The sequence below is a fragment of the Melospiza melodia genome, chromosome 8, assembly GCF_035770615.1.
Source record: "Melospiza melodia melodia isolate bMelMel2 chromosome 8, bMelMel2.pri, whole genome shotgun sequence".
In the NCBI taxonomy this organism is placed as follows: Eukaryota; Metazoa; Chordata; class Aves; order Passeriformes; family Passerellidae; genus Melospiza; species Melospiza melodia.
The window spans coordinates 26,081,819-26,104,680 of NC_086201.1; the positions used below are offsets into that span (position 1 = coordinate 26,081,819).

Here is a 22,862-nt window from a genome sequence, read left to right on the forward strand (position 1 = left end):
TCTTATTGCAGGGGTTCCATACTGTTGTCTCCTTATCTCAAAAGTTTCATACCTATTGGTGTTTTCTCATGGGTAGCTCTCAGAGCACTGACTCTTTCCTCTTCACAAAGCAGCCAACTGACTCCAGCTCCCTTCTCACCCAGCCACCCCACTCTTTTATAGCATCTGCTTCTCATTGCTTACAGCTGTGGCCTGTTAAAGTCAGGCCTGTTCCTCATTTTTGATAACTGGCCCAGCTGCAACCCCTTAGGGGTAAGATTACTTTCTACACTGTCTTTATTTCCTTATATTCTATCCCCCTACAGTCCTGTCTTTGACATCCAAGTCTCATCTTTCATATACATCACATGTCCATCACTGCTACCAATATTCCAGAAAGATCAAGCACCTCATTAAACCCCCTATGAGGCCTCAGTTTTGAAGAAGCTTATGCAAGAAGAATCTTTCTCTGTGTTAAATCCAAACCAGTCCAGTCTTGCTGGGATGATCACAGACTTCATTCAAGGTTGCAAGTTGCAGAATAAGTAGCACTGGAAATCCAGGAGCCTCTCCTCTCTTCATACAGTCTGAGATGCTTTAACTTCATGCACTCATGTTGTGGCCAGAGAGTCCCAGTGACCCACACACAAGACATGTGTTGTGCCTTTTCTTAGGAAAAGAAGAGCATTGTGCCAAGCAGGGACACTGCAGCCTCTGCCATACCCCCTACTGCCAGGGCAGGGGGAAGGACTCACAGGGTGAAGTGCAGGGCAATCAGCTGATGTGGAAAATCAGGTCAGGCCAGGCTGAGATAACCACATATCTGCCAGTGCTGAGACTCCAGAAGTGGTGCCTAATGATGCTGGTAATTGCTTAGAGCTCATCTACATTTAGAACTTTGGCACTGCCTCTCCCTTCAGTGCTACTTTTTCTGATGTCTTACATGCACCACCTCATAGACCTCCTGTCTGATTGCATGGGCCACCAGACTGCAACCCCTCCCTCTCCACCTGTTGGCAGAACAAAGCAATGCTGCACACTGGCTGACAGAAGATAGTACAATTTTTCACTCCTCAAATATCTCACGACACTCCCCTGTGTAAAAATTTTAAATATGCCAGCTGTTGTCTCTGTTTCTGAGTTTAAACAAAACATTTATCATGGACTCTTACCTTTTTATCATCTCACTGCTATGTCAGCAGCAAGACACTGAATAATAAACACAAAGTACTCCAGGCATCTCAGAGCAGTCAGCATCACTGCCTCACACATGCTATCCTTGGCTATGATGCCAGTCAAAACTTCTCTGGAAACCTGTTGAGCTTTGTAACATTATACCCAAAAAGCAGTGTTTCTCTGAGTGCAGAGGTGGCTCCAGTGTCTCTTCTTTTTGGAAAGAAAATGGAAATTCTGGGCATTCAAAATTAAATACAAACCTGCTTTCCCTACTTGAAACCCTTTAACCTGCAGTCAGGAATCTACAGTTCATTTCAAAATAGTAATTTCATTGCTAAAAACTCCTGACAACTCTCAAAGAAATGGGAGCTCATCAATTCTGAAACACAGACAAAAAGCAAATACAGCATGTGAAGTGTCTCTCAAATGTCTTCTGATAATTATCAAGAATATGTAACTTCTACTATTTGTTAGAAAATATATGAAATATCATATCTTGCCATGAAGTACTTGTGTCTTATGCTCTAAGTATTAACTATTAACTTATTTTAACTTATTCTACATAAGAGATCAGATAAAACAGACCCTACAATGGATACACAAAAGAAGGACACCAAATAAAAGCCTGACAAAGCCAACAGAAACCAAAAGCACCACAGACTGGCATTTTAGAAAGTGCTTTATTTCCCAGTTCTTTCAAGGGGTCACAAACATTATTTTTGTTTGCAAGATCAGAATAAACATCAGTGTACCACCAAAAGTATTAGGCTGCAGTTAATCTCTGAAACTTCTTACCTTACTAATGTTAATTATGCTGACTGACTTTATGGTACATCTTGTTAGCACCTGTCCCCAGTGAAATTTTTTCCATTTTTGTAGTTATTAGCTAATCTCACTAGCAATCTCTCATTTTGCAAAGGAGTTCAGAAGTCTGAAATAAGAGGAATGGAGAAACTTTTGTTCATAGATTAAACTAGATGAATAAAAACATTTCACTATGAAAACATCAATCTTTTTCAATCTTTTTACAATTGCAACTGATGAACCCTAGGTCACAGCTCCTGAAGATGCTAGATTTGGTTCCAGTGTAGTCTGCCTTTTTTTTTTTTTTTTTTTAAGATGTTAAATTCACTTTGCCTGATCCAAGGAAAAATCTCAAGTTTATGGAATACTTGAGCACAAAATATTTTTGGTAGCTATGGAACATGGATAATCATGGACTTTTCCAGAGCAGATGGTGGCTAAAAAAACCCGAATAATTCCTTTCCCTTCTATAAAACTTAAAAAGAAAAGAGAATTGCCATATGCATTACTTCTATGGCCCTGACATGGCCAGAAAAGCTTAACAAATAAATTATCCATAAATAAACAGTAAGACAATAATCAATAATGAGTGATACAATTGGAAGAAAATACTTGAAGTTACAGTCAAAGTACAATTCTTTCTGAAGCTCATCTAATTCATTATCAAAGAAGTCTTTTTCATCCATCTGTTCATAAACAGTTTTATGGACAACTAACAATTCACCATGTTCCTTGTAACAGAGACTCTTCTCTTTATAGTGAAATGTGAAGAGAGAAGATGAAAAGATTAATTTAGCTAATGTTAGGAAGCTATCCATCAATTTTATATTCCATTGCCCCCATTATAAAGCAGTAAGTGCATCATAGTACCCTGACTAGGAACCCTTGGTGTCCAGTGCCAGGTATTTTCCAAAGGTGGTGTAAGAACTTACATATAAAACTTACCCTCTAAAGGAAGTTCCCTTCTTAATCAGGAAAATAATCTCACAAGAATATAAATCTCATTGCCAAACTCTGCTTATTTCTTTTCCCAAAGTTAACAGCACTTCCACCAAAGATGCCACTCACCACAAACTTTGCCCCATTCTGAAGCACTGCTAGACACAATACTGGGGAGATGCCACACCCTTAGCACCTGTAAGAACAGCTTTACCAAAGTATATAAAGTAGAATCTACTGCTGCAGCATCCTCTCCTCAGAATGACTCTCCCATGCTCAAACCTGTAAAAATATATCTGGTATTGTTTTCCAGCTGAAATGTAAGGGATTAGACATGTTCCTGAGTTAATTCTCCACCTGAGATCTACTCTAGTGAACTGAGTATGCTGGATTTGAAAGGCCTAACCAGAATACGTCCAGAAATGGAATTCCTGATTCAGACAAGATACCCTACTTCCTTCATACAAAATCAATTCTTAAAAATAAAAAATTAAAGGCAATAGTAACTTGCAGTGATCAAACAGACATCAGCATTTTCCACCATGACTTGTGCCCAGGTGTAAATTTCAATATTTGAATCAATATGAGGAAAGCTAATTTAATTTATTGCCAATTAAAATGGATTAAAGCACTGAGAAACAAAAGCAAATTCAAACAGCACATTCCCTTCCCATTGCCCTCTTTCCTTAGACTCAACTTTGAGCCCCCAGCTTCTCTGTCTCCCCTCATCCAAGGCAGCACAAGGCAAAGAGGAATATGGGCATTGCAGTCTGTAACAGCTCCTTTCTGTTGCTCCATCATGGTCCTCTCCACAGGAAAAATCTGCACCTGCTCTGGCATGTGATCCTCTGTGGTCTGCAGGGAACACACCTGCTCTGGCACCTGAAGCAATTCCTCCCTCTCCTTGTTCTCTGACCTTAGTGCTGAGAGGGCAGTTTCACCTTCTTCCTCACTCCTCTGTGCCATGCAGCATTTTCCCTTTCTTGCAGACCCCTCCCCAGAGGTGCCCCAGCTTCACTGATATGCTCAGCTGTGTGCTGTGTCCATTGCAGAGCTGCCAGGAACCAGCTGTGTCCTGCACAGGGCACACCACCCACACCAGGGCACCCGAACTCAACACAGAAGCACAAACTCAAAGTTGAACGTTAAGAACTTCCTGGCCATCTCCTGTGCTCTCTTTCAAGCTGTGCCCAAAGAGTCATTTGTGGGACACAGTGGGGCAGACCCACAGACTGAGCTGGACTCACAGCAATAACTTTGTACTGATAAGGTGCTGGTGCACCAAGTGCTATCACCAGCACAGCTCTGTATTTGTGCTGGCCTATGTGGAGATACAGGTGCAGGAGCAGAACCTGTGGCAGGTGCCTCCTCTGAGGACTTCTGGAGTGAAGGGGGCAGTGGAGCTCACCCCAGTATTTCCCACTCCTTAAGCAAAATGCAATGATAGCTTACATTTCAAACAAAACCCCCAAACAAAACTGAGGACAGAGAAATTTTCTAAAATGAAAAATTTGTTTCTGTGCTGCTCTGAGTATGAGAAAGAGGCAACAGGAGAAAGACAGAAAAGTCAAAAATCAGAACATGTTAAAACTATTTCCCCACTCCCAAAAAGCAATGAGTACAGTGGTAGGAGACAACAAAAAATATGGCTAGGCCAGTGAGAGGTATTATGTGCGAAGTTAGAGATGCACTAGCACCTGACATGAAAAACCTGTGCAGCCAAGAAATTAATGTGAGGATATTGATTTTCAACTAGTAAAGGCCTCTTTCCACAGATCATCTGTTCTCAGCAGAAGTCAGGTGAAGAAGGTTCCCATTTCCTCCATCTCCTTCCACGTACAGAACAGCTCAGATGTGATAACAGCTTTGTCAACAGCCAAAACCACAGAGTTATCAGACCAGTTTGCATTCAGAAGATAACCAGCACACTGAAGATAAAAGCAAAATACACAATTAACATTCTAGCTTTTATTAGATGTGAGCTCAGAGCATAAATAGTAACAAAATCAACAATTAAAAAGCAGTATATTAAAAAAACATTTACCATATAAAGTGAGCCATTTCAGCAATAAGAAATTGCCATCTTCAGCTGTAACTTTGAGAGCTTTCTATCTCCTGCAAGCAGTTTTTTGCAAACTTGTCTTCCTCTTCTGTTCTCTGCTCTGGTCTCTTGACAGTTATCTGGAGTACTCTCAGAGGTAAGTGATCCTGAAAAAACAGCAAATGAACTAAGAGATAAAAGTGGAAGACAAGGGGGAAACACCTGCACACTTCTGACAACTGAAGTGTCCTCTGTTGGATGTGACAGATGTTAATCAACAAAAGGTGGTTTGCAGAAATTGTTACTGGCATGCTGTCAAGTGACCAGGTAGGTCATGCAAATGAAAAAGTGCCCTCATGTGATGGGACAGGTGTTAACTATGGACTCTGGTGTTAGAGGCAAGACACTGAACACAGCACAGATGGAAGATCACCTACAGAGGAAGAAAAGTGCCAAACCTTTCAGGCTCTAAGCATGGTGGTTTTGAGGGGTAGTTTGGAATGCTTCATGTTCTGGATAAAAAGAAAAAGAAAGTGAAAAGGCTTTGGTTATTTTAGGTTATTAAAGGGTTAGAAATAATACAACATTATTAAGTTAAAGCTTACTCTGTAAAAAGTGTGTATCTGAAAGACTCTGGATAAAAGTTCTCTGCTGTTTCTTTATAAACAAGCTTTTATTTACTTTAATAAAATGCACAGAGACAGTAAAGAGATCAAGGAGATGCCACTGGCCTACAGTTTCAGTATGACATGCAAAGTATGAATGAGTATTCATTAACATCTTAGGACACACTCATAAAAACATTGAGATCTGTCAAAACACTAGGCATTTTGTTGAGTAGACCAGAGAGAGTCAACAATAATACTAATATTCTGAAAAGGAAGATTTACTTTTATTCTCTATTGGAAAATCCTCTTCCTCCCACCAAAGAAAGTGCATTACATAGAAGTCATGTCATCAAATTTTATTCTCCTCTGTTTCATTCCTGCAGGTCCTCTCACAAGATCTTACACACTTTCATGCTCTCCACGTTCCTTGAAGGCTTGTAGAACTTCTTGAGTGGGCAAGCAGAAAGAACAGCTATGTCAGCACAGAGACAATCACTGCTTGTCAAGGCTGCTTTCAGGACTAGCACAGACAATGTCAGTCTAGCACAAGGACACTGGCACTGAACTCCCTCTCTCACTGATCTGCCAACACACACCTCTGTTTCTGGCTCTCCTACTGCCATTTGATTGCCACACCCCATTATGTTCTAAATAGTATCTACAGAACAGAAACTGTTCTCCAAAGAGCAGAAATATTCCTATGATCTTTCCTGGAGCCACTGAACTGTCAACACTTGACCAAGGGAGAGAGCTGAATGTTTACAGTATTTTAGTGGCAGTTTATGCTGTATTGGCACTGTCCTGCTATAGAAATCCAGACAAATTAGACAAACGTCCAAATGGCAGATCCAATAGTATGTAAGCTTTTGCCCTCTAGTTCCTTCCTAGTGAGGACCCAGAAATCAACTCTTGTGAAAGCACTATACTACAAACAGATTTTCATGATGAGCCATATCAATCCCTGTTAGAAAAAAGATCAGGAGGAGTGAGAAATTTAATTTGCTCAGAACAGCATGCTCTTGTTTAAACAGGCAGAATGTCATTAACAGAAGCCAGTACATGCCAAATGACCAACTGAGCCACACTGCAGAGAGTGAAGGATGGTTGTAGTAAAAACATGAATTCCAATTACCCACATAAAAGATCTGACTACATGTGCCCTAAAATATCTGCATCATTTAACCACAGATAAGTGTAATTAAAATAGTATTAAAGAACTATGTGCAAACAACTATAGTCATATCTCCATTTTATTTTGAGGTACATACATCTATATATGTATGCATATGTACTTTAAAACTACAAAGTATCCAAAGGTGACTTGTGTGAGGGACTATCATATACATGCTTTTTGCAAGGTGTCTTCTATCTATCAGAGGCTAAAGACTACTGATGAGAATTACTCCCACAGCTCCTATTTTCCTGTCCAGGGAAGGCTCCTTAGGACAAGGACACTACATGTAAAGCTTTCCATGCTTTTAAAACCCCTTCTGTACAAGAACAGGATGGGGTCCTAGTTGACAAACATGTACCAGTAGTTTGCATGATACAGCAATACTATTTATGATCACTCCTTTGAAGACTCTCCAGAAAACACTTCAAATCCCTTCAGAAAATAAACATTTCATTTGTCATGTGCATCAGAAATGGAATGGGATACTAAGATGTAAGAGCTTACATTGGAAAAAAAAAAACCATATGCACACACATTCCTGTTATTTGCTCTCCCCTCCTTTTCCCCCCAGATCATACCTTAGCTGCTGTTTTTGGATAGGCCAGCTGGATAGCTTCTGACCTAAAAAATTAACATCACCAGTTTTATACATGGCTGGTTTCATTCATTAATGAGGTGCATTGTTTTGGGGAGAAGATAATTGCTACTGATGGGATAGGCTCTGAAGTCTATTCCTACGAGAGCTTTGTTCAGAAAGGCAAGGCAGATCAAAGATGATTTTCTCATCAGAGACCAATAAAGAGCAGTAACTTTTCCTACCATTCTTAGCTATATCACACTTTCTATCCCTAATGGAACAGAATCTTCCTACCTAAACATCTGAGAACCTATCTGCTTGAATAGGCTTAAGGGAGAAAATTGCACTTTTGCCAACAGACAGACAACTTAACAGGCATCTACTACCCACAGCCAGAATCAGGAATTCAAGTGGTATGAAAGAGGTCAGCCCTAACAGCTGGCAGAAACCATCCTTTCCTCCTTGTTTTATCAAATCTTTTCAGTTGCTGTGAATGTAAATGGTCTGTAAAATAGGGCTCCTTCATACTCATCCCAGTAACAACGATAAACCCCTAAGCAGGCAAATAAAAAACCTTAATGCAATTTAAAGGAATATATGTACTTATGATTGTGGGGAAAGAGGGAGAAAAACTGATGGGGCAAAGCTCACCAGTGTTTACCTGTGCAGTGAACTCAGCAGCTCCTTCAACAGTCCAACAGTGAAACACTGAGAATTGGAGGGCCTGAGAGCATGGGATTTCTGTGGAAGCCTTAATAAGTCTGAAGAAAGAGACATTTGGGCAGATACTGAGCTGCAGTCAGTGGGATGAGAAAAGCAGTAGGTTAATTCAGTTGGAAAGAAAAGGTTTGTTTTCCTTGGAAACAGGTAAAGAAAAAGAGTCTACAGCCCTGGGCTGAAGCTTCAAGAGGAGTTTCTTCTTTATATCAGAAGCTAAGAATGGGCACCTCAGACTATGAGGAGTCACTTATCTGCCTCTGGTGCTCACCAAAACTGAAGCAGCTTTTCTGCTTTTAAGGGCAGGGCAGGCTTCCCTTCTCTTCATACCTTTAAATTCCTACCATGAACTCACACTACCCACTACTGGCATAGAGAGGACTATGGATAGACTCAGGAACTGCATTGAGCCCTTGGGCTCTCAACCCCAAAACCCCCCAGGCACAGCCCCCATCTGCCCTCCCAGCAGGATCCTTGCTTTTCAGCAATTTCTTCCATCTGAAGTAGTTCTTCCACCTGAAGCTTCTCCCTGAAGCTGTCTTACTTGTTCTCCATCATCCTTAAAATCCACTGCCCTGAAAGAGCTCTTGCATTTCTCCCCATGAGCCCCCATAGCCACAAAATAGACCAGTACTTGAAAAGAACAAGTAGTTTACATTTGAAAAGGAATATTTTACATTAAGTTACTATAGAAAAAAAATATACATACACATACATACACAGACATTTGTGCCTCTAAATTTTGTGGAAACTGCAATAATTTTGTACCACAAAAAGCACTCATTACCAGTATTAGCTTCTGTCCAAGAGGCCTCCAGCCTCGAATGAGAGCTATAGATATGTACCTTTTTACACCTTCTCTACATTTTACCAAAAGATTATCTTTGCATGCACATACAGAAGCACATCTCTTCTTGTAACACAACCAATCACTCTTACAGACAACCAACAACAATAACTGGATAGGATAAGTGCATAGGATAACCAAGGATAACTGGAGAATCAGTTGTTCATTTACAGTACTGTTGAAGGACAGGAATTCTAGATTTTCAAAATAAGCGCTTGCACACAACAACCACAAGAAAAAGTAAACATCTGCAATGCCAACACAAAGTAATAACCAAGTACTCTGCATCAAGCTACATAGATTACTCTGAAAAATCAGCCTTGAGTATTCTATTTAAACAACTTTAACAATTACACGTGGCACCATTTACTTCTGATCTTTTTCAGATACATAACAGTCTTCTCTGTAAAATATAGGTGGATATTAGTGAAAAAATACATTAAATCAAACATAGAGACTGGACATGGGGGTGAGTTCATATTCCTCCTTCAGCAACACGCACAAAACAAATGTAAAACACACTTTGAAAAAGAATTATTACATTAAATTAAAATAAATGACAGAGTAATAAACTGAAATATGTATCTGGAAGACAAAGAACTGAAATTCTGCAAAAATTAAGAAAACTGAAGACAAAAATGTGAGTATTGACTCAAGAATAATTTAAAATAAATTTCCCAATAAATAGAATAACAGAATTGCAAGTCTGATCCCCAGCTTTTAAAAACAACTAATTCTTTATTGCTTCTTTAAAATTCTTGCAACTTTTTCTTCTATTGTTTTCAGAGTACCATGCAAATCAGGATAGAATACAAAATTAATTTCAGAACCTGCAATTCAAGATAGTTTTCTCCAGCTGTGAGCAGTAGTTCAAAACCAGAAATACCACCAGAAATACTGTGCAGCACAGGAGGAAACTGTAGCTCATGGTGGAAAGAACTGTGCACGAACCAGAACTGTTAATGAGGGAACTAAGCAAGAACTGATGGAAATATAGCTTGACTTTCCTTAAGCTTTTACTCCAATCACAAAGGTATTGTCTGCTTTGAAGAGAACTAAAACGGAAACAACCTCTTGCTGGTAATCTTTAGCTGTAATTTATTCTTTTGAAAAGAAGGATTCTCAGCAATGAGGAAAAATTCTTAAAAAAAGAGCAATATAGGGAAAAAGAATATAGGTTGGAACGCAATAGTTTAAACTTTAAGAAAAGCTGGCCATGACGGAATTATTGAACACAGCAGCATAGAAGGAGGTAACCATTCTGGTATGCAGTTTTTGAGCTGGAAAAGAGAAGGGGACTGCTGAGTGAGCGCTCCAGAACTAACACTGCAGCAGACAACTTCCATCTGGGAGATATTTTGGCAATTAGCAAAATGACCTACCAAAAAAAAAACCACCAACAAACAAATAAGGCAAGATTAAAAACCCCAACCAAATAAATAAGTGCCACAGGTGAATCTTGTGGGATTTTTCCTACCTAGGAATGAGTAAAGCATACCATAAAACAAGTCAGTGTAGATACTAAATATTAGAGGCTCCGAAAAAACGGAGATTTTTTTAATGCACTTGCCTGATAAAATACTGGCTCTTGTTTAATAAGAGCATAATCCTGTTGGAAAATTCTAATGGGACCTAACCCAGAAACATTAGCTTTAAACAAATAATATTTATAATGTTAGTTAGCCTCAGAGAAGTTGATATATGTTAAGACTAAGATATAGCACCTAACAGATTTTGCATATAAAGGCATTCAGAACTCAAGTTCAATGTAAGGCTTTTGAAAGTTTTAGCTTTAAATAAAATGAAAAAATAATTTTAAATCGCCACTGTTTAGAAGATGTTTGTGAATGCTTGAGTGCAAGGTAAAGTAACAATTTTAAAATGTAAATATTTTGGGTCATATAATATTCACAACACTTTCTTCTCTACATAAATGAACTAATAAATTTCCCTGGGGTTATTTGTTTGCTTGTTTTCAAGTCTGAAAAAGAGAGAATCCTCACACTGGATTCTTCCACAGCATGCAGAAAAAACCCCCTATTTTATGATCAAGCTCTCAACTAGTTAGCAGGAACTAATAACAAAAAGGCTCCTATTGCTGTATAGAAACTACTCTGAATGTTGCTCTAGGAATTCAACATCTGAAGCAAACAATGCAATTGCTTAACTTGATGTCTATGTTGTTATCAGTTTTACTTCATTTACAGCTTTAAATTGATTCCAAGTTATTTGTAGGTGTGATTTTTTTTTCTAAATGTCTGTCACACATTACACAGCTCAGTGCTTGTCACTTACTATGGCTTTACCTCAAATATTACTAAACTTTAATTTTTATCACATTTTATTTTCTAAAGATTCCTGGTAATTATTTGAATTGTATGGACCACATAAGTCTTAGAATTTGTCACCTTTGAAAAAGATTCGTTTATTTTCTGAATGTTGTGGTGACAGCATATTGGATATAGTGCTTTGATTGCTTCCTTTGTTTTCTTGGGCTTCTCTTTGTTAGGAATGTATCCACAAGCCCTACATACCAAACAACAGCAGCTTAAATCACATTTGTCTGAGCTGATAGCTTCAAGTGCTCAAAGTAAGAGGTAGATAAGCTGAAATGGCAGCATCAATCATTTTCCATGAGAAAGACTCCTACATTTAGTTGTTATGACCAACTGCAATCACAGTACCGCTGCAAAGGAAGGCTGCATGCATCAATGAACCTCATTATAAAGCCAGAACTTAAGTTCAAAGGTGTCAAGTCAAAAACATTCACTGTTACAATTCACCCACTTTTCTTTATCATACAACCTTATGTTCACCTGGAAACCTCACCTTTCTCCTCTCCTTGATCTTCACACCATTAACATTATGATCAGGTCAAAGTTGCATTTTCTTAAGCATCCATGTCCTTTATCACTTTGAAGTTTAGCATCCTGGACCTTCCTTTTGTCACAAAACCATTGCCATACTGATCCACTTTGCTGTTGGATTCTGTGATCTTGGAGCTGACAGATTCTATGGTCTCTGTAGTACAATAAAAGTCAAGGGTTTCAAGCAGAAAATGTGAACCCAGCATTGTGATCCACATTCTAAAGCTAAGGAATTAAATTGTGGAAGACCTTCAGAAACAATGAACAAAATGACCATTTGGATAGAATCCAAATTACTCAAAACTTGAAACAGAAGAGTGAGGTGGTGTTCCACGGGGCAACGGAATGACCTGGAGCTGGCAGTGAGCCCCATCAGTCCAAGCAAAACAGCTTTCTATCAGAAGTACTCTAAAATATGCTTATTCTGAAAGTCATATAGAAATTAAAAAAGAATGGCAGTACTTTGAGAGCACCTGCCTTTCCTTCCAAGACATTTAGAGTTCTCCAATTTGAAAATCCTTCCAGGCTTCACAGGTGAAGGTGAAGAACTATGGTGAGGAACTGTGGCAGTCTCTGATTTTATCTGTTTCCATAGACAATGCTTTCTCTCTTGGTTCTTGTTTAACTTGGCTCACACAAGTAACAACACCCTCTGTACTTTCTTCAGCTTAAAAACAAAACAAAAATCAAACACTGAAGTTCAAACTCCATTGACAATGCTTCAGCCCCAGTAATTGTGCATTTAAAAGAAAAATATTTCAGGAACTCAAGCTAATAGTTAAGGCATATATGAAGTTTACTGCTTTTTAGCTTGATAGCCAGTTATGTCACCTACTGTGCTCTAAAGCATTGCAAGATGACATGAACTTGCTCCAGTAAGGCTCCCCTCAAGTAACAATATTAAACCAATTTATAAAAAAAAATAAAATGTTTGGAGATATAAAATCCCTTCCACAAAAAACATCTTTCCCCTTTCCCACAGAAAAATAAAAAAACTAGTTAGAATTGTCTGAAAGAAGTCTGTCTTGGAGTTCCCCACTATCAACACATTTGTCTCCTTTCTTCAAGACACGCAGAACAAAATCCACTGTATTTTCTCTATTCTATTATTGACATATTATTGAGAAAACTACAACTTACTAAGTGCTGGCTGGCTGTCCACAATCCGTACTGGGATAGTCTGCACATCTCCCAAGAGAATCTGCTGCACTCCTCCTTCCAGGCTTCTGGAGTCATCCACCCCTTCGCCTGGCACCAGCTGGCCCATGGCAAGCAGACTCTGATCAGAGGCAGGCAGAGCCCCAAAAGCAGGCACAGCAGCACTGTCCTGTGTCAGGCCAGCACCTTGCAGACTGTGCCCCATACCCAGTGCTAGAGAATGGCTGCCTATTGCACCCCCCAGGGAATCCAGGAGACCTGCAGGGCTGGGAGGGGAATGGTTATTTACAGCTAGCAGGGCTGTTGATCCGTTTGTCGAGGTAAATGCTGACTGCAGCTGTAATCCCTGTGGAAGAGAAGGCAGAAGTACCAACCTAGCAGCAGTTACAGCAGAAAGAGTTTGCATTTAACAGCATGTATTGTCTAGGTGGCTTCTGACTTCCTACTCATTAACTCTTCTGAACACTCAATCCCAGCAACTCTAGGCTCAAAATGTACTTGAAAACAATTAGGACAATGGAATCCAGCAGCATTTAGAAGATTGCTTCTGACCATAAAGTTCTAATTTTGGATTGATGTTCAGTTTCAGATCATTCCCCAGTACTGTCCATTCCCACAAGAGGTGGGTACTACAAGCTAAGCACACTGCTTTAAATAAAATGATGTGAGATGGAGTCAGGCTGTCCTCAGAAAGAGAAGAAACAGCAAGTAGAACAGAATCTTACTACAGATCATTTTTCTAGGGAAAAAGTGCATTTTGTTGGGGTTCAAGAAATACGAAGGCAGATTTTCAAAGTAGTTAAGGAAGAGGGATAAGAGAGCCAGCTTTGAAGGGAGATGAGCTTTAAAAGAAGCTCTTTTAGCATGACATTCTTATCCCTCCCTCTCCAGCCTTTCAACCTGCATGTTTACAGCTCTGAGCTAGAAGCAGTTTCAGGATTTTAAGATATTTTCTTAAGAGGCTGGAGAAGGATTTAAAATGAATAAACAAGATTGTCTTATCTCCCCTCAGTTTTGCAGCATTTTCATTATGAAATGACTGGACCGTGGAAAATGGACTTGGTTTGAGGTGGAAACCCACTGCTGTTATCCTCTTGGTTTTGCCTTCACAGGAGACCCTAACTTCAAAGTATCAAAAGATGGAAGTGGGATCCCCTGCACCACAGCTATCTGGTCAATGTGACATGCAGGAGCAACCAGAGTAAGAGCTGACGGCTACTTCCTTGTGCGTGTTACCCCGCTACGTTTGGGATCTGCTGAGAGGGAACATGCTGTTCTAGCTTGCCTCCAGCACCTCCAGCACAGCATGTTTGATGTTCTGTACATGACCTGACTGTACCTGAAGCTGTGCAAATATCTTGGGCTGAAGTGAGGAGAGTGAAGACAGCAGCTGAGCTGTTTCTGGCACCAAGGACTCCCCGCTCTGGTTGGATTCTGCTTTGGTGATGACTGACTCGACTCCTGAGCTCCCTGTGGTGCCAAAGTGAGGAAGCAGACAGTTATGACAAATCTCTTCTTCCTGTTTAATAAAAGCCTCCCCTGTGAACCAAACTCCCTTCAATCTCAATACAGATATACAGAAGACATACATATCCATACATATATGCTGTTCTCTTTGCAGAGCTTGGTTGCTAAAGAAAGAAGACTGGGTATGACAGAAAGACGATACTGCAGGAAATTTGTATGTACCTGTACAAAGCAAAAACCAGAGGCACCAATAAATCTGTTCTTGAGAGCAAAGTAATTGCACCCTACACTGTGCTTTGAATTTGTAGTCATAACATAAAAGCTGAAACATTTCTAGCAAAGCAGCAAATAATTTGACAATAACTATACCTGAGTAAGGGCTTAGAAACACACAGGTATCAAAAGAAAGGGTTGTCTTTCAAAATAAAGATCTACACAGGAAATTTTCGGTGTCTCACCACTCCCCATCTTTGTGAAATCAGCATTAACTTCTATGCAATATCATCTAAAGTCCATTTATCTGGAGGTCTTTCAGCCTACAGATTATATAATATCCTCAAAATACTTATTCAATGCAAGAATGATGCACCTAATTTCCTGAAGTTTTGCAAAAACTGAGATTTGCTTATAACAATTTCTGCAAGAAAACTTCTCATGAGATCATTCCTATTTGAGCTACCCAGAACATTTTGGTTAAGCTTTATGCAGACACAGGCAGACAGTGCTCAGCTTCTTATTTCTTAGTTCCACTGTTATGGAGGTAACAGAGGAACTTGCCCTGTGAATGCAGATTAGTCTGGTGAATGCAAAAATTTGAAAATTATCAATTGCAAAAGATTTTCTATCAGAAAATCACAGGAAAAAATTCCAGCAATCTGAGTGGAGGTAGGTTTTTCAACATATATAATGATCTGCACTCTCTTAACTATGACAACTGACCAGAAGACACATACAAACCTATAAATCTTCTTGAACACAAGTACTTCAAATATTTAGACTATTCTGAATATTATACAGAGATCCCATATGCATACATGAATGTTCACATGCAGGAAGAGATAGTTCTCTCCCTGAGCTGTATTCTATAGTGACACCCCCGGGAAAAAAGGTAATAGTTCAAATCTCTACTTGCTACAAAGAAAATTGGATCACATGGAGATAGGGAGTTCTGCACAAACAAGTTCTGTTACTGCCTGATTTCTTAAATGTACAGTTGTCTCCATTTGGCACAAGTTGAAATTAAAACAAATATGTATATTAAAACATATATGTGTATATACATATATGTTGAAGTGAAAACAAATATGTATACAGTTCATATAAAAGTTCACTAAATTTTTTGTTTGCTTGAAGATGCTAAATAAAAGCCAAATTTATAATTTTAATACTTCTGCCAACACCATCATGACTACGCCTATTTTTCCACACATGTGGTCAAATAAAAAAAAAAGTAAACCAAAAAAGTTATGACAAAATAATCCTTCTTAAGTTCACCTGAGTGACAGGACATGACAGCAACCTCCTGGGAAGGAAAATGAACTTGGGTGACACAGCTAATAAAAGACATTTGGAGACACAGGTTACACGTGCAGTCCTACCATCAGAAGGTGCTGAGGCAAACGCAATCGTCACTGTTTCTGTGAGGACATTCCCACTGTCTGTGGTCCATTGCAGCTGAAAGGAAAAAGAACTCAGTTCTCAGAAAGGGTGCAAGCTTGTCTACAGGAACACAGGCTCAATACAGGACTGATAAGAAAACAGTGTCTAAAACTACATTTGCTTACTTCTTTATAATTAGGCATTTTAGGACCTCTAGATCCACAAAAAAATAGTACTGTAAAAGAGTTTTAAACACGCAGTGTGTATGAGGAAGATTATCTGCTTTACCTGCTCTTAAGAGTTTAATAGAGTTTAATTTTAAAATATAAAATAGTGAAACCATTTGGCTAACTAACAAGCACACTCATTCACCTGGGCTACACCAGTGCAGGGAGAGGGAAAAGACTGATGACACAGCATGATTTAACAGTGCTGTTTGTCAAAGCTGATTTTAAATCAGCCATTTCTTAGCAGTTAGTCTCATAACTGGGAAAGTTAGGATCACTGTGTACACTTCAATACTCAATACATGGAAGAAAATTAAGGAACAAGGTTTAACAGAAGATTCAACTCCAACCTCACTGCAATTACTATAAAGTGCATTTATTACTATCAACACATTCAAAATGTTTATTAAGTCCTAATTTAGACAGCATCTGAGACACACTTTACCCCCATTTTTTCAGCTACTGAAAAGTAGTAGTAGCTTTTTCAAAACATAGACAGTGACAAAGCCATGAATAAAATTTTATGCCATGTGTCAATTTTTTACACCAATGGCTTCCAGTTCACGCAGTCTACTGCTGACAAGATAAATACTGAATAAGGTCAGAAGATTTTATTCACATTTAATCCAGTCTTACTCAGCCACAGATTCCACTAAAATATTTCTGCTGGAAATATAAAGTCACAGAAAATTTTGGATGAAATACAGCTAAGTGGTAAAAATTAAGATTTCCAGTATTTAACTCCAAAAATCAAAAAGATACACAAAGGCCAACATACCGTTGCTGGGATACTTTCTGAATCATACACCATCTCTCCATTCCTTAGGGACTTCTGCACTTCATGAATGTGGTTCTTGATGTCATTCACAGTGGGGAAGAAGGACAGGTTATGTCTTTCTGGCACTTCATCAGGTGTGAACAATTCTCTTTCCACATACTTTCTGTCATATGTTAAAGGACATTTATTACTATACTTAAATATATTCCACTATTTCCTGCTGTTAAGAGACCCTGTTACCTTCTCCCTCCCATTGTTGCAATGACAGGACAAAAGCAAGCTAGATGATCTACTGAGACAGTTCTTTGTGCATTGGCTACAGAATTTGGAATTTAAAACCCCCATTTAATCAAGTAACTTTAAAGAGTACAGCAGCTCTTACAGGAGGCTATCTACAATGATATGAAAAGATATCAAAAGTTGGGAAAAACAGACTTATGACATCTGGGAATTAGATTCAGTAATGCACCAGCATTGCTCTTTAGCTGCAAAGCAAATGAATCAATTACAGAAGTAGATACAGCACTATGGGCTGAGCACTGCAGACAGTTCTTACCTTAGCTGCTTCCTCACTGCATAGACCTGCTCCACTCCCTGAGACACCAGCTCTCGGATCTTGTCTGCCACTTGAGGATGAAGTCGAGAAGGCAGAGTACTGTTCTCATCCCTAATGACCTCCTCCTCCTCCTCAGGAGAAGACACAGAAAGATGGGATGGTGAAGGAGGGAGGCAGGAAGTTTCCATCTCATGATATTGGTGGGCTTGCTGAGTAGGTAACTGTACATACCACCTAGCAAGAAGGAGAGAGGTTATACACACAATTCTCAATCAAAGGCAATAAATTAGTGTCTTGGGGGAACAGTTGAGGACTACCAACAACCTAGTCAGTGTGACAAGTTTTTACAGCCCCTGAGCAAGAAAATGTCTTTCAGAACTTGGGGCCTTCTCATACCTTTCAATGCAAAACAAACTAGATCAACCCTAAAACAATACGACTATTTCTATCAATATCCTGCATGGAAACACCTGCTGAAGTTCCTTAGCTTAGTGCTTAACACATTTACCAAATTAATACTTCACTGCCACAGAAGTCTTAAAGACATTGTGGATTTTTTTACTATTAACAAGTGACTAAGTAAAAAAAAAAAAAAAAAATCAAGTAAAATACTGCTCTTTTCGGCTTCATTTGTGAAAATAAAGAAAAAAGTGGAAGTTTCACCTGAGCACACCACCAGCATCTATCAAGTTCTTCTTCAGCATGTTGAATGCTTTCTCCTGCTCCATTCTTATGATTTTCTTGTCAATTTTAGGGTCAGTAGGAACCCTGTATTCTGGAAACTTTTGGACCTTTTTAATATAGATCCTTCCAAGGAGGAATAAAAAAAATTCTCCATCAGTATACTTTGTCCTTGGGAAGGGAAAGGCAAAAATCCCACTTACTTCATATCAGGCATTAATATAGAAAAAGTTCAAGCAGAGTGATGTCAGGTGTGAGGAGTCTCTAAAAGAACTTCAAATTCTTAAGGATACATTAATAGGTATGGATGCTGACAGACACATTTCTGGTCTGGAAGCCACTCAGCCAGAGTGATTTTACTCCTCAGCAAAAGCCCTCGTCCCTGACTATAGTAAAAGCACAACACCAATTGTGAACAGGCTGCAGTTCACCCAGCTATGCAGAATTGAGCACATACAGACCTAGCTGCAACTATCATCAAGCACACTCTGAGCTCAGTGAACACTGAACAAGCACCCAGGAGAATGCTCAAGGGTGAGGAAAAAAAACCATTAGTGTTGAAGAAGGAGAAAATCCCCAGTGAACAGGAAGAACTGTAACTCTTTCAGCACACAGGACATGTGCTAAATTAGGATAATTGACTGATATCAGTGCAATTAAAAGCCTGAAGAAACAACAAATAAGATGACAGAGTTTTAGAAGCAGAAATAGTCACCAAAGGAAACCACAATAACTTGTGAATGCTCAGGTAGATAATGAATCCCACTTGTATTTCATAGAGTGATGTATTGCTACTTTGCAGAGAACCTATCAAATTTCAGCCTTATTCAGTCAGACAGGACAGCATTTCCTCCTTACCTCTACAAAAGTATCAACCTCAAATTATCAAGGAGATAAAGCAAAAGAGCTACAAGAGCTGTGAGTATCAGCTACCATCCCAAACCAGTGCTCTGTCATGGCTCACAGAAAGAATGCTTTCCTAGGATGCTCAGTCACTCTTACAGCTTTATATATAATTCTTACCTTGCTGGACAAGTGGCTTTGTACAGCTGGCTAGAGGTGCTTTCCTGCTCACCAGCTTTTTTGGGCTGAAATCCTTTCCTCCTTGGCCCATATTGGCACTCCATTACAATGGCTCTGCTTCCTGGAAACAGAAAGTAATGCTCTCTGTTCAAGGAACCACTTAATTCATTACAGTAAAATACTAACTACAGAAGAGATGAGAGTTCTGAAGCAGTCATTTCTGTTTGCCATCAGACTCTTCAGAAGGCAGAACCCTCAGGTACAGCAAGCAAATACAATGCAAATGCTTCTCTCCCAGCATATAAGAACACAAAGCACTTTAAACCATTTCTCAAACTTATTACACCTCACAGCACTCCTCAAATATGAGGGCAAAATATTGGACTTTGCCCTGGTGAGCACCAGTACTTTATAAGATCAGAAGTCTTGCAAGCTACCAAAGGAGCACAGCACTGGTAATAAACATAAAAAGCAGAACCCCCAAAACAACAGAAAAAATCCCCAGCTGAAATCAAAGATGTGACGGTTTTGGCTGGGATAGAGTTAACTTTCTTCACAGCAGCCAGAGTGAAGCTGTGTTTTGGATTTGTGCTGGAAGCAGTGCTGATAACACAGGGGTGTTTAGTTACTGCAGAGCAGGGCTCACACAGAGTCAAGGTCTTTTCTGCCTCTCACCCCACCCCACCAATGAGGGGGCTGAGGGACACAAGAAACTGGGACAGGACACAGCTGGGACAGCTGACCCAAAATGACCAAAGTCATATTCCATGTCATGTGGCATCATGTGCAGCATATAGAACTGAGGGAAGCAGGACGAAGGGGGGGACATTCAAAGTTAGAGTGTTTGTCTTCCCAAGTAACTGTTACAAATACTGTCCTGGGGATGAAAAGCTGTGAATGAATTCCTTACTTTGCTTTGACTGTGTGTGTGTGGATTTTCCTTTACCTTTTTAAACAGTTCCTATCTCAGCTCATGAGTTTTCTCAATTTTACCTTTTCAATTCTCTTCCCATCCCACTGGGGGAATGCGTGAGCAGCTCTGTGGTGATTTCCAGCTGGGGTCAAACCATGAGACAAGGTCAGCAGACATTTCCAGCCTCTTGGCTTAAATCAACACTTCAGACCATGCTGTCCCATAAAAGCTCAGCCTTGCAGTTAAGAAATCTTAACTGCTAAATAACAGTTTCAGCACAGTACACCCATACAAAACCAGACAGGCTCAAACAAATACTGCTTTGCTCTAAACTAAAATTAAGTGACTTCTTCCAGTCAGAACTCTAACAAAAGGGATTGACAAGCAAAGCATTAAAGTGGTCAAGAAAGGAACATCTTCCAAATTTCTTCCACATCATGTTTAGTTATATTTTATTTATAGTTTGTGTACTCAAGTAAGCAGGCAAGGAGCTGCCTATGCCACAAGTGATATACCCAGAAACTTCTGAAGTATTATATAAAAGCAACATAATGTGTTTCCATAAGATACCAAATGATTTAGATGAAACTAAAGATGTCTCATACGCATGTTGGGGAAAAAAAAGAGTAAGTTGCTTTGATTTTTATTTCTTAGTTTTCTTTTACCTCACAGTTTATGGCTGACACTTTAAAACTGGTGCTAACATTTCCCTTTTTCACTAACTTTCAGGGAAAAAAAAAGGAAAAACCCCAAACATAACTTACATTCCTGTCACTCATTTTCTCTATGTAGCAAGTAAAGCCCGTTCATTTTATATCCAAATTAAACTCTTGGCAATTTCACGTATGTACTGCATGAGCTAAATATGTAACTACCAAGCTGTGAAGTCTGCATGAACATTTCAAAAAGAACCCCAAATGCTAAAAGTCTCTCTGCTGAGGTCTGTTGATGATTATCTTGCTTGTTTGTTTGGCATTTTGAATTTATTTATTTATTACTTTAATGTTTGCAATTTAAATAGTTTATTGACTCTTGTGCAACAAACTCTTCTAAAGATCTTCAAGTTAGGCAAGAATAATCGAACAAGCTCTTACCCTTACAAGACCTTTCAGATCCCAATAGAGCAAATGAGACCTCTCCCTAAAGATCTCATCACAAGAACTCCCATCAAATGGTACTTAGCTAATCTCTAAAGAACAAAAGGAAACAATCACAGCAAAACACAAAAAAGGAAACAATCTCCTTCAGACTCTCACAGCAGTGTGCAAGCTGCTCCTTTTTTTATGTTTGTGTCTCAACCTTATCAGAACTAAGGAACAACATAAAGATTCTTCTTTGCGGCCAGCTGGGAGGTGATGTTGAAATTTTGCAAGTAGTTATTAAAACAAAAGTTAGTTACCTGCATTGACAAAGGGGATCCCATCATATGGGACATACTGGGATTTCCACATCAAGCGTGTGGCGGGTTTGGCGGGGCTCGGAGACTGGCGCGTGCCCCACACGCTCTGTGTCTGCTGCTTGTGCAGCGCCAGGACGCTCTCTAACTCTGCCTCGCTCACGCAATAGCCGCGGTACGAGTCCCCAATTCTCTGCGTGGAAAGGACGGGAAACAACAGCGTTACTCACCCAGCTGACTGCTAACGCTACGCATGAAAGCACTCAGGGACTCCGGCAGCTGAGAACACAGGCACAGATTTTTGGCACTCCATGTTTTTTGTCCCCACAGTAGTATCCTCATGAAGAGATTTATCATAGGATCTAACAGAAGAGCAATCCCCACTGAGGTCAGGAGTTTGTCAGTCATTCAAGACCCTGAGAACACCAAGAGCCCTAAAAAGGTTACAGTCACTGTCAACTCTGATTTCCAGAGGACAACTTCACTCCCGTAGTTTACTACCAACACATACTTCTGTTGCAGTCACTGACTAGACAAATTAGTGTTAGATTAAGGTTTTCACTTGACCGCCATAGAGGAGCTCTGAATCACTAATAATTGTCTCTGCATCTACTGCAACACACACTGCACCTGCCCATACCACCAGTAACTGTCTCACCTACTTAGTGCACTAACTCTGAAATGAATGTCTTACACAACATCCCTCCCAGCCTTTGAGGCACTCTTGATTCTCAGCATTACACAGAAACTTACTATACCAGATTTGCCATGTGCAAACTGAGGATGGTTTCATTAACTCTGCTAATATCAGGGCAACTCCACAAAAATTGCATCTAACTTGACTCAAAGAAGTTATCCAGCTACTCAGTAGTTCCTACTCCAGCTACTCAGTTCCATCGCAGTTGTTTCGGTGCTGGTCTGCCAAGGCCAGCCAACAAGCAATAAAATTACTGGAAGAGAGAAGAACTTTTCATCCAAACTCAGAATGCAACACTTGCTTCTGTTCATATGCAGCTGAGGGTCAGGCTGGCCAAGCAGCTGTAACAGCCAGAGTAGTTTGCCAGCTCAGTCTTACAGTGTTAACAGCAGGAAAAACACATGGTGAATGAGTACTAAGGTCTGATTGATTTGCCACCTTCACTGACAGAACAGCTAGATGTTTAAATAACACTGACAACAAAAGAGCAACAGTGTCTGCCCAAGGTTATCAACAGATACCTTAGCAACAACTGCTTAAAACCTGCCTCACACTTATCTAAGAAAAACAGAATGTCTGTGGTTAGCAAGACCTGAAGTCAACAATGAACCAGTGACGATCTTGTGACTGAACTGGGC

At 39.6% G+C, this 22,862-nt stretch overlaps 1 protein-coding gene across 14 annotated transcripts in view; it reads right to left on the reverse strand.

Moving 5' to 3' along the window:
• Window positions 1-1,816: 1,816 nt before the first annotated feature.
• CARF (calcium responsive transcription factor) overlaps window positions 1,817-22,862 on the reverse strand; it is a 33,102-nt gene continuing 12,056 nt past the window's right edge. For 2 of the 14 annotated variants that reach the window (XM_063162367.1, XM_063162363.1), the window contains exons 7-21: window positions 21,531-21,720; window positions 19,219-19,339; window positions 18,178-18,321; window positions 17,515-17,748; window positions 16,959-17,121; window positions 15,953-16,028; window positions 14,227-14,357; window positions 12,870-13,233; window positions 11,692-12,396; window positions 7,960-8,059; window positions 7,300-7,342; window positions 5,830-5,993; window positions 5,398-5,451; window positions 4,943-5,106; window positions 1,817-4,826 (exon numbers count right to left, since the gene is read on the reverse strand). In XM_063162367.1, coding sequence (XP_063018437.1) covers window positions 12,278-12,396; window positions 12,870-13,233; window positions 14,227-14,357; window positions 15,953-16,028; window positions 16,959-17,121; window positions 17,515-17,748; window positions 18,178-18,321; window positions 19,219-19,339; window positions 21,531-21,720 — 1,542 coding nt within the window. In that variant the 3' untranslated portion in view covers window positions 1,817-4,826; window positions 4,943-5,106; window positions 5,398-5,451; ... (2 more) ...; window positions 7,960-8,059; window positions 11,692-12,277. Of the gene's footprint in view, window positions 4,827-4,942; window positions 5,107-5,397; window positions 5,452-5,829; window positions 5,994-7,299; window positions 7,343-7,959; window positions 8,092-11,691; window positions 12,397-12,869; window positions 13,234-14,226; window positions 14,358-15,952; window positions 16,029-16,958; window positions 17,122-17,514; window positions 17,749-18,177; window positions 18,322-19,218; window positions 19,340-20,211; window positions 20,233-21,530; window positions 21,721-22,862 lie in introns of those variants that run through there. The other 12 variants (XM_063162375.1, XM_063162364.1, XM_063162377.1 and 9 more) reach the window with 12 other exon arrangements.